The following is a 14,643-nucleotide window of genomic DNA, read 5'->3' on the forward strand; positions in this document are numbered from 1 at the left end:
CTACCACTTGAGCCACAGCTCCACTTCCGGCTTTTTTCTTTTTGCTTATGTGGTGCTGAGGAATCAAACCCAGGGCCTCATGCATGCAAGGCAAGCGCTTTACCACTGAGTCACCTTCCCAGTCCCCTGATACTTTCTCATTTTATCTAAGGCAAGAACTTGGGGGCAATTTGCTGAACAGTTTTACCTTTAGCTATTCAAATTCATTCTAATTCTATGCCATGCTTCAAAGCAGTGTGAATTTCCAACCTTATTACACTAATGCTAAATTAAATAACTACCATATCTTATTGAATCTAAGTCCCTACCAATTGTGAGATGAGAGTCAATTTCAGAGACATTAAAATGTGAAAAAAATGTGACAGTGACATTTTCTCAAACAAACATACTGTGCTATAAAATGGAAGATTACTTGTGCATCTGAAGTATCTATTTTCAGTTGTTTTGTAAATAATTCTCTTTTCTAGTATGATACATGATAGATGACATAATTTCACAATTCGGATGAATATCTACAGCTTTGGGTGAACTGGAAGGAAAAGTGTACAATGCCTGCCGCCTGCTGGTCAGATAGGGCATGCAATTTGTTTTGGAGAAAATGTATTGATGAACGCTTTAAAGCAATTGCACAGGAGACCAAGAAGAAGGTATAGATTTCAGGTAAAGTTACATCAGGCTACCAGATTTCCTTGGATAGATATTATGGGAGCAAAAACTCTTTGCTAGCTAAACCAAGCTAAAGATTTGGGTGATACACTTATTTTGTTTTGATTCTGTATCAACTTAATGTACTGACAATGTGAGGAAATGTGAGGATGTGGGCTAGGAAGGGTGAAAGGAGAAGTTGTGGATGGTGGATATGGTTGAAATCTTCTATACACATACATGAAAACAGCAATGAAGACTACTAAATTTGTTCCAAACAGGGAGAGAGAGTGTGAGGAGGAGTGATTGAGAAGGGGTTTGAGTGAGGTATGCACATATGGAAATATCACAATGGAACCCATTGTACAACTAATATATATACATATATATATAATATCATATATAATGTATAACATGTATATAATATGCAATATATAATATATTATATTGATATGTAACAAATATGAACAGCTAATACATTGTATAAATAATACAATATATGTACTAATAATATATGTATTACTAATGAATATATACAATTAATATATAGTAAAATGGGACAAGGGTCTCAGAATCTAGTTGTGTCTGGCTAACAATAGTCAATCAAAACTGGCCTATTTTTCAGAAGTATAGCTCTTCCAAAACCAGAAACAAGAACGAATGAGTCATTACAAATAATAGGGAATATTTTCTAACCACTTTCTATGTGGCCAACCCCCTCCATGTGAAAGATTATACTTCCATTATCCCTACATTATTTCATTGCATGTTCACAAATACTCATTAGTAGTATCCCTATCTATAGACCAGGAAGCATTTTCTCTCTTTCAGAATTCCCTTGTAGTCTGAAATTTTAAAACACTATTACAACTGTAAATGCATTTGAGTAAGCTGAATGCTTTCGTGTGCCTGCTTGGTTTTGACCTAGTACTTTCTTCCAACTTGTACACATATATTCTTTGGGGATTGCCTGCCACAGCTTCCCCATAAATCCTTGAAGACCAGCAGGACTCATTCGAATGCATCCTCAAGCAGCTGTTCTCCCTCTCAGCTGATGAGACCAGCTGGCCTGCCCATAGCCAATGCTCCAGAGACCTAAGCTTATTATTCATCATCCAGCCATGATCCCCCAAGCTTTTTATAAGTTATGATACGTTTCCATGAATGAAATAAACAAAGTTACTATAGAAACATAATTGTTCTTCCCTGATGGGTTCAGGAGGTCTGTAGAGCTAGTTATTGTGTGGAAACCTTGAAATGTCAATGAAAACCCTGGCCTCTCCTCTCTGTCCCATTCACTGGAGACATCTGACAAGCCACCTCTCTTCTCTGTGCTCCAATTTTCCTGCTTGTATAGCAAGTATAAGAAACCAATATATTGCCTTGTATCAACAATGGCAGTTGAACTGTTTCCTTGGGAATCCTTAACATGGCTGACTGGTTAGGTGATAAAAATCAGTAAGAGATTCAAGAGGACAAGATCTTGGTGGACAATGAACAATAAAATGCAAGGGAAGTAAAACTAAACTAGTTATAGATCTAGACCATTCAAGAATCTAGCAACCTCTGCTCTTACTTCCTTGGAAGCCAGTTGCCATATAAAGCAGTGCATTTGACTAAAAGTGGCTACACAACATGGGTGGGAGAGAGAGACCAATTCAACAGAGACTCCATCCAGTCAGTACAGCTTACTCCAACTGAGGTGCTTATATGTGTGCATATACATATATATATATATATATATATATATATATATATATATATATACATGCCTATATGTGCCCCCATTCAACTGAAACTCCTAAATTTTAGATGGTCTGCTGCACAGCAATTTGCTAAGGTAAATGTAAAAAAGTCTGAGGTTGGTGATGGAGGCAGGAGGAATTAATTTCATTTCCCAGGGGCTTAGGAATTGAGTGACTGGACAAGACAGAGCAAACTTGGCCATGAAGACTCCTCTAAATGTTTGTTCCCCTCAGCCAGAGTGCAATCTTTGCGGTAGCTCTGGGAAGTGCTTCATTTCTTTGGTTTCAGAGAACTTTCTAGAAGTGACAAAAGAAACAAGCAAGAAAGCAATGAACTGCAAAACTAAAAGTCACCATCCTCATCTGAAAGACACACAACTGAAAATTTACTGAAATTTCCACTAAAAAGTTTACCTGTTTAGTTTGCACTGGTAAATTATGTAAGATGGGAATTGAGTCAAAATCTCAACCAATCTAATTGTTGTAAAACAAAAAAAAATTAAAACTCAAATTTTCAAGTTAGTAAAAAGAATATGCATCTGACAAGTCAAAAACATTAACCTAATTTAAGATATCCATAACAAAACACAGACATATTTATTCCTAGCTCTACTGACATTTGTATTATCCAGCCTAAACTACAGTGCAGCCCTGTAACCATTCCTATGGGGGTCATTGGGTATACCCATCTGTCAAACAGTTGGGAAGAAAACAAAAAGTATGCCACAATTTGCATATCTTAACTCTCAGAGAATTTTTTTAATTCCAGAATTTCATTTGTGTTACAAAAACTTTGTAGGAAACACAAAATAAGAAGAGATCAATTCAAACAATTTGGTTTGTATACTGACCTTTGTAAAGCAAGTAAAGGGTACTCTCTGCATATCAAAAGACATGTGTCAGCCAGGTGCCTGTTGGCTTATATGTATGTATGTAATCCTAGCTACTCAGGAGACTGAGATCTGGAGGATCGCTGTTTGAAGCCAACTGGGCAGAAAAATCTGTGAGAGTCTGTCTCCAAACTAACTAGCAAAAGGCAGACCTGGAACTGTGACTCCAGGGGTAACAGCACCAACCTAGCAAGCTTAGGGTCTTGAATCCAAATCCCATTTTTTTACACGTTTAAAAAAAACTACATTTTTCTTCCTGTTTTGGCCCAGGCAAATATTTTGATGAACTATAAATTTGAATCCATCACCAGAGCCTAGTATGAATAAGAGAATTAACTTTAACTCGTGGCACAGACAAATTAGCCAGACCACAGAGTTGACCACCTTGGAGTCAAAAGAAAGCCCAGTATTCCCTCTTCCCTCCCAGTTTGGAAAAGAACTGGGTCTGCTTTCTCAGCACTCAGCACAGCTCTGACCAGGATGAGTCTTTTCAGGCTTGTGTGGAAACTTGGGACCTTACCCAGCTCCTAAAATAAGCGGAGGCTCTGAATGAGGCTCAAGGTCCTCCAACCCTGCCAACACACAAACTTATTAAATGATTTTAATATATTTAAAGCCCAAAGAGTAAATGATAGCTTTGGAATGCAATTCACCCGGGACAAATTCCAGCGTGTCTGTCACCACACTCAAAGAAAGTACTGCCTGCTTGTTTTGTCTGTCCCTCTCTTTTCCTGGAAGCCCTAAGCTCTCTTGTGGCTAGCTGTACCCCTTTTAGCTACTCCATGCACATTTTCCCTTCCCCCTAATATGCATGAACCTTGTCCTAGCAAACTGCAAGTGAAATCCCCTAAACTTGGGATCTATTTCTTAATGTTTTTTCTCTCTCTCTCCTTGGGAAGGTTCCAGGGCTAGCTGGTCTGGCTTTAGATATGCTTGTTGCTTTTCGGGAACAATCAGCATTTTTTTCCATTGTTGTGCACAATCTGGAAATCTGAACAGTATGATCTCTACTGTGCTCTGCCAAAACTTGCTTAACAGACAGGGTGGTGAGTTTCTCCCCCATCCTCATCACCTCTGCCCCTCCCAATATGACAGACTAGAGATTCAAATTTTCCCCTTTGGTGTGTTTTCTAGAGCTAGCTTGCACATACCCAAACCCACAGAAATACTGAAAGCAACATCTGTGAGTTCCCCTCTCATGTCCACAATTGGGCTTTAGGTCACCTCCTAATTCACCCCCTTGGCATCTTCCACCTGCTGCCATTGAGCAGGGCTATGAAGCAATCTTCTTTTCATTGGACACTTTAAGATTCAGGAGATGCTGGTAGCTCACGCCTGTAATCCTAGTTACTCAGGAAGCTGAGATCTGAGGATCACTGTTCAAAGCCAGCCCGGGCAGGAAAGTCTGTGAAACTCTTATCTCCAATTAACCACTAGACAACCAGAAATGGTGTTGTGGCTCAAAGTGGTAGAGCACTAGCCTTGAGCTGAGGAGCTCAGGACAGCACCCAGGCCTACTGACAGCATTAAAAGTCTCAGAATGACATTTGCACAGATTCCTTTGCCTGCTGGGTGCCAGTTAGATCTGCCAATTGGAGGCACTCCCATGAAATGAGAAAACAGAGGCAGAAGGCATTGGTAACAGCTTCAATGAGTACTTGTTCATAACTATGCTGTACCACTTGAACCACACCACCAATCCAGCTCTTTGCTGTTTTTTTGCAGATAAAGTCTCCCGTACTTTTCTGTCTGGGGCTTGCTTCAAACCTTGTTGCTCAGATGTCAGGCTCTTGAGTAGCTAGGATTACAAGTGAGAGCCACCAGTGCCTGACTTCTTACTACACTTTCATGTCATCAAGTGTGTATATTAAATTTCTTTCTGTTTGAAATACCTAAAGTGTTTTCCATGGCCCTGGTTACTGCCCACTACAGATGCCTATATCACTACTACAAGAAGAAAAGCCTAGAAAAATATTTGATCCAATTATCTGAGTACTCATGTGGACCTATTACCCTTGTCACATGGATTCAAGTTAGGGTTCAGGTTGCAACTTTTGTTTGGAAGGTTATTAATCATATTTTCGGGCTAGTCTCTTATCTACAGCACATTGACTACATAGCTTCAAAGAGGAAAATAAATAGCTGATGAAGAGAACACCTGAATGCAAAATTGGCTGTTTGTTTTATATGCAGAATAGCAATTCTACTTTTCAGATACACTGGATGAACACCCTCCGCTCCTCCTGAACGCATGCGCCTGAAGAGGACTGTGGCACTTTCTTACCTGTACAGGAGGCTGGTGAGCTGCTCCAGGCCTTGTTGTCCATACATGTGACCCTGTGCTCCCCTCTCAATGTGTACCCTGGAGAGCAGTAGTACTCACACCGTGAATTAAAGTAAGCACCATCTACACATTTAAACCCTCCGTTGACTGGCATGGCAAGGGTAGGACATCGCTTTTCTGCAAGAAAGAAAATTGGATACTTACGTTATTTCTTAGTTTATGTTCATAGATTCAGAATCCAGAACCTCTGAAAGCACACACTAAAATGATGATGGAAGCCAGGCACCGGTGGCTCACGCCTGTAATCCTAGCTACTCAGGAGGTTGAGATCTGAGGATTGTGGCTTGAAGCCAGCCAGGGCAAGAAAGTCTTTGAGACTCTTATCTCCAATAAACTACTAAGAAAACTCTGGAAGTGGCGCTGTGGTTCAAGTGATAGAGTGCTAGTCTTTTCAAAGGAAGTTCTGGGACAGTGCCCACGTCCAGAGTTCAAGCCCCAGAACTGTCCCCTTCCCTCCCACCCCCAGGAAATAAAGAAGCAGATGGAATAAGAGAAGTGTATGATTGCTTCTGCATCACACAGAAGAGACTCAAAGCTTCAGGCCAGACAGACATAGGTTGGCCTCTATCCAAGACTGTCTTAGACTGACTTTCCCAGAAGGGGAGCCTGAGGTAAGAGATTATGTAGGAATGGCTAAGGCAGGAAGTGCTCCTAGGGAGAAAGGAAGTAGGACCAGGAAGAAGAGGCAGTCAAGCCCTGTCAGCCACTGCCTGCTCCTGCAGGAGAGCTTCTTGAGGCAGTTCCCAATGTATCTGCCTCTAGGCAAGGAAGCTGGCTTTTCTCAGCCCTTTTCACTCAGGAGGAAGCTTCTTTTTCAATGTGTAGCTTACAAAATTAAGAAAACTGGGGTTATGAGGTAGGGTTGAGAGGAATAGAGAAACATGTTTAAAAGGGTGCAAGACGCATTGTATTATTCATAGACGACTTTGTGGAATGGCAACTCCTTTGCAGAACTACTTAAAGATAATAAAATATATATTTTAAAAATGACAAGTAGAACTGCAAAAGGGAGAGAGAGGGAGAGAGAGAGAGAGAGAGAGAGAGAGAGAGAGAGCAGTTTCTTACAAGACCTCTGAAAAATCACCTTCCTTTTCTTCCAGGAAGGTTGAAGATTTCTTTTGTCTTCTGAGCAAGTCACTCAGAAGCTGTGGGAGAGATATTCCGAACTGCTAAAAGGCCACCAGATAAACTGAGTTAACATTGCTAAGTGTCTACCAGTGCCACTGAGCTGCATAGTCTCTATGTCTTGATCACAAGATTGCAGACTTGAGCCTCAGTATCCTGAACAATGCTAGGAAAATAATAGCACCCATATGGACTATAGCTGCAAAACTTGAATGTGTGTGACCTGTTTGGCAACCTATAGGTACTCCAGAGGTGGTGGCTGTCTTGAATAACAAAAGGTGTCTACAAGGGGCTTCCCACCTAAATGGTGGGACAAAAGGTGAACTAATTCAGCAGTGACACTCACTAGACCTTATGTTGGAAATGAACTCTACGGGACTTGGGGAAAGGGAGGGAAAAACTGGGGGAAAGGGAGGGAGGAGTGACACTGTTCAAAAAGAACAGTACTAGGGGCTGGGAAGGTAGCTCAGTGGTAGAGTGATTGCCTTGCATGCTTGAGGCCCTGGGTTCGATTCCTCAGCACCACATAAGCAAAAAGAAAAAAAAAAGGCCGGAAGTGGCACTGTGGCTCAAGTGGTAGAGCGCTAGCCTTGAGCTGAAGAGCTGAGGGACAGCGCCCAGGCCCAGAGTTCAGGCCCCACAACCAGACCCCCCCCCAAAAAAATAAATAAACAAAAAGAACAGTAGTCATACTGACTTAGGTAACTGTTAACCCTTCTGTACATCACTGTTACAAGACAAAAAAACATTTAATAAGTAAAATAAAATGGGCTTCAACAGTACTGCACCACGTGCATCATTCAAAATGAGAGAGAACTTTTCCTGAAACTAAAAGTCCTTGAAGCCCCACCTTCTCTCCCAGGCCCATTTCCTTCTATGGACCAAAAATCACTTCTTCAATGATTCCTGCTTTCCTAAACTCCACACTTTTGAAGAATACTTTTTTTTATTGTTTTATTTCATGTACCCTTCCTTCCTTCCACCCTCCTTCCCTTCCAAAGGAAGTCCGAGCTTGATTGGCCCTGAATACCTGACACAGGGCTGGGCTACTCACGTTTGCAGATGGCCTTGTCTGACCAGCGCTTATTTGGCTGGCAGGTCACCTGAGAAGAGCCTTGAAGTTCGTAGCCTTTCTGGCAGCGAATGTCACACCTGGCTCCCAGGGCTGTTCTGTAGTATCCTCCAAGAGGGGCCCTGCAGTACACATCCCCATACCTCACCTTGATGGGGGAGCACCATGGGGTGTCTAAAATAGCAAAAACAAAGGGGGAAGATAGAACGAGACATCTTCAGAAATGCTATTCCCTCACTCTATACTCCCAGGCCTGCTGCAGTACAGATTTCCAGTAGTGCCCCATGTTTGCTGTGTCTCTGGATATGGAGATTACGAATGGGGGACTAAGTGTCAGGCATGGCTAAAGAGGAGCTCAAGTTCCTCTGTAACTAGCTGTGGGATCTTGGGAAAGTTACTCCACTTCTGAGTCAATGATGCTGTTCAAGAAATGCTTGGTGTTTTCTAGTATTACCTGTAACTAGATATGACTCTCTTATGGGTAATCAATATTGTGAACTCAAACCCTAGCCATCTATACATAGTTGGGAGGGGGATGCTGTCAATAATTCATTAATTTCGACTTCTTCCAGCTATACACGTTCTTTGTAAATCACAATACTGTTGTTTACTATTTTGCACTAGGCTGCTTTTTTCTAGGCTTTTGCAACAGGGTATCGTTTTGGTTAACAGTTACAACAATTGCTCCCCACAGGGAAACAGCCCCACCCCCACTTTTCAAATGTCCTCATTATGCCTCATTTACGTTTAGAGAGAAACACCTTCCCCAGAGGACTAAATGATAGGGTGTTTGATTTTGTTCTCACAATTAGAGTATAGCTAAGGTGAAATAATCAGTCTTAACCTATTCTGTGTGTATATATTTGTGTGTGTGTGTGTGTGTAAGAAAGAGAGAGGGGGGGAAGAAAGGCCATAAAGCATAAGGGCAATGTGTTTCTGTTTCTTTGATGGGAAAGTTCTCATAGTGGCCATTGCATCAGTTTCTCACAATCCATGGGCACCAGTGAAATTCTTTCAATGTGATGTACAAGAGCTGCTTCCCTACACTGCAGGTCTCATGAGTCCTCAATGACAGTTAGACTAACGGTGAATGTGGTGAGTAGGCCATCATGTGGCCACAATGGAGAATAGCACCTTCCTAGGAATTCTGAGGATCTGCTTTTGATAGCTTTTCAGCTTTGAAAAACAGCTGTCCTGGGCTGGGAAGGTGGCTCAATGGTAGAGCGCTTGCCTTGCATGCATGAGGCCCTGGTTCAATTCCTCAGCACCACATAAGAAAAAAAGCCAGTGCCTGTGGCTCAAGTGGTAGAGTGCTAGCCTTGAGCTGAAAAGCTGAGGGACAGTGCCCAGGCCCAGAGTTCAGGCCCATGACCGGACCCCCTCCAAAACACCAGCTGTCTTGTTCAGATCTTGTACATAATGTGCCCCACCCCCATTGTTTTTTTAAAAAAAACACGGGCTTTCACTTTCCCTCTACCTAATACTTCTATATTATTATCATATTGTGTTTCTCAAACAGCTGCAAGTGGATCCTAAACTCAAGTAACTATTCCTGGACTTTCTGGGTAAAAGTTTTATCTTGAGGGACATTCCCTAGAATGGAATAAACTTGAAGACTTGTAGAAGCTCACACAAGGTATACAGGCTTTCCTTGAATTATATTTCCTTTCTCAGATTGTGTACTTATAATCTCTATGTACTACCTATATCTATGACTACATGTAGTCTTATGTATGATATATGTATACAAAGATCACATATGTCAATGCAACATTGAACCAGCAGATTTGATGCCTTATTCTTAGGCTTCAAATTCTAATAGTTCTAGTTCCACATCCAAAGAAATCAGTGCTGTTGTCAACATGTTTTCATTTATTTGTGAAAGGAATTTCTTTCTTTTGGATAACATCCCAAGAAACCTATTTGAAGATATTTTGGCAGTTTAACAGCCCTAGACATTTCAATAATAATTCGATAATAATTGAAATGTCAGTGAATGATCTGAATGCAAAGTGTACATGAACATGTGAGTTAAAGTAAATTAACAAAATGTTTAACATTGAGATTTAGAAAAAGGAAGTGCCTGTGCTGCTTCATTTAAGACAGGGTTTCCTAAGTAGAAATCTAGATTGATTATTGAGGAAAACTTTTCATCCCCCTGAGCCAATGTGGTAAGCATTCTAATTAAATGGAGATCATAAGGTAAACAACATAGTGGAACAGACTAATGAGCTGCTCATGAAGTCTGGATACAAGCCAAAACACCTGTTTAGACTCAAGTGCAATGTGAACCAGCTGTGTACCTCTGAGCACATCACCTATCCTTGGTTCCATCCTCTGTAAACCCGGGATGATACTGACATAGCTCTACATGTTTTCCCCCTCCCTTCAATTAGTCTGAATATAATGGTATTCAAGGAAAAGAACCAAAGTAGTGCTCACTTGCTATGTCCTGAGAATACAGTGAATATTAAGCACATTTTTGTTTGTTATTCTTTTTAATTTAATTTCACTTAATTCAAAACCTTTTTTTTTTTTTTTGGTCAGTTGTGGGGCTTGAACTCTGGGCCTGGCCGCTGTCACCTCAGCTCTTCAGCTCAAGGCTAGTGCTCTACCATTTGAGCTACAGCGCCACTTTCGGTTTCCTGGTGGTTTATTGGAGATAGGAGTCTCACAGTCTTTCCTGCCCGGGCTGGCTTTGAACCGCGATCCTCAGATCTCAACCTCCTCATAAGCTAGGATTACAGGCGTGAGCCACTGGCACCTGGCTAAAACCATTTATTAAGGTATTGTACTCTGTTCTGGGGCTTGAGATTGTAGAGCTAAATTCTTGGCTATTAAAGGTTCACCTCCAGCTTTTCAAATTAAAAAACTTAAGGACTGGAATGTAACTCAGGGATTGATCACTTGTCTAGTATGCAAGAGTCCCTAGATGAAGTCTCCATTGTAACATAAGACAATACTTTAAAAATGTTTTTTGTATAAATTTAATGTGTATGGAATGTTTTGATATGCACATGTGTGGTAAAATTATTACTAATAGTAAGTAATTTAACTGAAAATAGAAACAATCTCCTAAGAAGAATTTATTTGAAACATTCAGAGAAGGTTCTAAATAAGAGAAGTAATCATTTCTCCATCTGGTCTACCTTCTACCTGGGCAGCAAGGGTGAACACTGGCCTGAGAGCACTGGGCAACTCATACTGTGTATATGAAGAGGCCTAGTGTATGCATGTGCTTTAGGGAGACTTTTTTTCTACAAGGAATTTAGAATGCAAAGAGCTTTTCTGTGTGTGCCTATGCCGGTACTGGGGCTTGAACTCGGGGCTTAGGCACTGACGCTTAGCTTCTTCACTGAAGGCTGGCACTCTACAATTTGAGCCACACATCCATTTCTGACTTTTAGATGGGTAACTAGAAATAACAGCCTCATATAGATTCTCTTGCCTGGGTTGGCTTCAAACTGTGATCCTCAGATCTCAGCCTCCTGAGTACCTAGGACTATAGGCAAGAGCCACCAGCACACAACTACAAAGAGGTTTAAAAGTTTTTAAATTAATTAAAAAGGTTAATAAATCAGAGCACCTCTTTACTTGAAACATATGATTAACAAACTCGTGCTTGGCTTGAGTGGTTAACTCCTAGGGCTTTGAAGATAAGCACTGCAGGGAAGAATTTTTTTTTCATCAATAAGTCAAAACAAATACAGTATATAGCAGGCAACATGCCCGGGCATAGGCACTGAACACAGGCTATTCTTTAGTAAGATTGTCCACTTCCTCAGAAAACAAGTGAAGGTTACTTTTTAGCCAAAGGCTGCCCCAGAGCTCCTATAACTCAGACATATCACAGAAGATTTGGTCAGAATCCTCTTGCCAAAACCCAGACCACTTTCCTGGGCACAATAGAACTTGATTAACCAATTTCCCTCCAATCCTTCCTCCACTAGAAGAGAAAGTAATTTGAAAAAAGAAAACATTTAAATTTACCTTTACTTATTTTGCCCCCAGGGATCCCTAAACTTCAGCAGTCGAAATATTTGTGGGCATACTTACCTGAGCCTGCATAGAAGTTTCTTGATTAGGCTTTTTTATACCTGCTGGTGACAGATTGTTGGAAATATATAGAGCTGGAGTTCTTTCTCCTTAAGTTAAGCTTCATTTGAGCAACACACTTTACTTATCATTTTTTAGGAGCCATGCTGGGCTCAGAAAGAGCACAATAAGCCAAGCTTGTGAAAATCAAGTTTTCTCATTCCCCATTCAGTGCAGTACATTAGCAGCGCTTGGTCCAGAAGTGACCTTGGATGGTTTACTCTGGATGATTCTGGCTGTAATGTATGAATCAGGCAGAACTATGCCCTTGATTTTCACTTTCACTAGCTTGAGCTTGCCTTTGCAGAAGTGAGGGCAGGAAAGAAACAGGAGAAAGAAATGACCATGGGGGTGCTGAAGGACAGCACTTCACTGATTTCCTAGTGTTTTGCTTTTTGGGTTGTTTTTGTTTTGTGCTTAAATAGGAGGACATATGCATTTATTTCTAAACCTTGGTCCTGGATAGGTAATTCAAATTTCAATGTGCTGTCTGGCCACTTCATTACAGTTTGCTCTGCAAGGCAAAAAGGCAAGTTCTCCTGGCATCAGCAGGTCCTCATTAGCACAGAAGCAAAGCAGTCACCTTCATATCTAGCGTGAGAATAATCGACTTCATGGTCTTCTAGCGGTGAGTCTCCCGATCCTACAATACAAAAAAAGAACAGAAACGGCAGCAAGAAAAGCCACCCAGTATGGACGCATATTTCAAAGCACTGCTGTGGCATAGTCCATGCAAGAGATGCTATTAGAGTGCAGAGCCTAGAGCAAAAGCCTCTGTGGCCATTCACGAAAGGACAGGGGACCTCTCAGAGTGAACTTGGCTTGGATGAGCTAGGCAGAGCCAATCCAAATGAGCCTCAAAAGGTTTTGGAATCACCACATGCCAATGGAAATTCTGGAACAGGGAAAGAGGGAGAGAGTCAACTTCACTCTGAGAAGATGCCAATGTATATGGGATCTCATGCCAGGGGCGATGCAATAAAATGTGTGTGACTCAGACTCAACCCTCAGTGTCTCTAGCAAACCAAGAAAACCCAGAACCGAATGCTTATGATACCTGAAAAACAGCTCTTCTTGTGAGATGAATTTGGGATGGTAGATAAAAATGGAAAATGTCTTTTGTTATTAAAACAAAAGATATGCAAAGCTGTTTGGGTGTATGTATAGGGAAAGAGGGCTGAAACAAATGACCTGGATGTTTACTCAGAACCCCTTGGGCTGAAGGAAATTTTTTTAATGAGTCTTACTATCTTAAACAGCCCCCAGTCTGTGAGTGAAAGACTGCTGGGTTGGATTTTTGTTTGTTTAGTTATTTGTTTCGTTGTTTTTGGTGGCACTCCTGGGGCTTGAACTCAGGGCTTGGGTGCTGTCCGTGAGCTTCTTTTGCTTAAGGCTAGCACTCTTCTACTGGAACCACAGCTCCACTTCAGGCTTTTTTGATAGTTTAGTGGAGATAAGAGTCTCATGAGCCAGGTGCCAGTGGCTCACACTCAGGAGGCTGAGATTTGAGGATCGCAGTTCAAAGCCAGCCCAGGCAAGAAAGTCTGTGAGACTCTTATCTCCAGAAACCACCAGAAAACCACAAGTGGCACTGTGGCTCAAGGGGTAGAGCACTCGCCTTGAGCTGAAGAGCTGAGGGACAGCGCCCAGGCCCAGAGTTCAAGTCCCACAACTGACAAAAAAAAAAAAGTCTCATGGACTTTGCTTTCCAGGCTGGCTTCAAACCTCAATCTTCAGATCTTTGCCTCCTGAGTAGCTAGGGTTCCAGCTGCCAGCATCTGGATTGACTCTGCATTATCTTAAAACAACTTGTTTGGAAGTTGAAACAGTGTTAGCATATTGAACATTAAATTCCAGTGAATGGTGAATATTTCAAACTTGAAGCCGTAGAAGGTCTCAAGCTTCAATATAGTCACCTTAAATCTAGGCAACTGACCTCTACACATCACAGTCTAATTACTGATGCTGGTACCATCTTGAGCACACATGTACCTCCAGGTACCTGCCACTGCACTACTAGAGAAAGACCCTCTCCTAGGAGGCTATTAAAATCCCTACACAGGATGAACATATGAGTCATGGTCCTATTTCACTTGGTGGTCTGAATGAGGCATAAAAAGTATGGAAACTGAGAGTGTGTGTGTATGGGTGGGGGTAGGTGACTGACTTATGTCCACTTGGTATAGGTTCCTGTGCCAATGTAGCCTATTTCTGTGTCCTGTGTTGCTGCTGTTCCTCATCTGATTTCCAGCCACCCTGGCCTGTACCCAATTCTGAACTTTTCATTGTTTCACATCACAAACTGAACATGAAACCAGCTATGCAACTTAGAAACATGAAGTAAATCATCCTGCTCATTTTGCCGGATCCATTGTGAGCATGAAAATCTATCCCAAGAATGCTCCCTTACTCAGCAGGCTGATGTTTGAGCATTGCAGTTTGAAGCCAGCCTGGGCATTAAAGTCTGTAAGGCTTTCCAATTAACCAGCAAAAAGTCAGTAGTGCTGTGGCTCATGTGGTGGAGGAAAAAGTCAAATGAGATAACAATACCATGAGTTCAAGTTCCAGTAAAACACACACACACACACACACACGCGCGCGCGCGCACACACACACACACACACACACACATACACACACACACACACACACATTATGCCTTCAGACACCATCCTGGATTAGCTTGTCCAGAGCACTTACTGTACATTCCATCAAGCTTTCTTCTGC

General features: G+C 41.6%; 1 protein-coding gene across 1 annotated transcript in view; it reads right to left on the bottom strand.

Moving 5' to 3' along the window:
* Positions 1–14,643, bottom strand: part of Srpx (sushi-repeat containing protein, X-linked) — a 74,704-nt gene that overhangs the window by 15,260 nt on the left and 44,801 nt on the right. Inside the window, exons 3-5 of the mRNA XM_013026734.1 lie at positions 12,500–12,559; positions 7,804–7,995; positions 5,565–5,741 (exon numbers count right to left, since the gene is read on the bottom strand). Coding sequence (XP_012882188.1) covers positions 5,565–5,741; positions 7,804–7,995; positions 12,500–12,559 — 429 coding nt within the window. The remainder of the gene's footprint in view (positions 1–5,564; positions 5,742–7,803; positions 7,996–12,499; positions 12,560–14,643) is intronic.

The sequence above is a fragment of the Dipodomys ordii genome, unplaced genomic scaffold, assembly GCF_000151885.1.
Source record: "Dipodomys ordii isolate 6190 unplaced genomic scaffold, Dord_2.0 Scaffold96, whole genome shotgun sequence".
Taxonomy (NCBI): Eukaryota; Metazoa; Chordata; class Mammalia; order Rodentia; family Heteromyidae; genus Dipodomys; species Dipodomys ordii.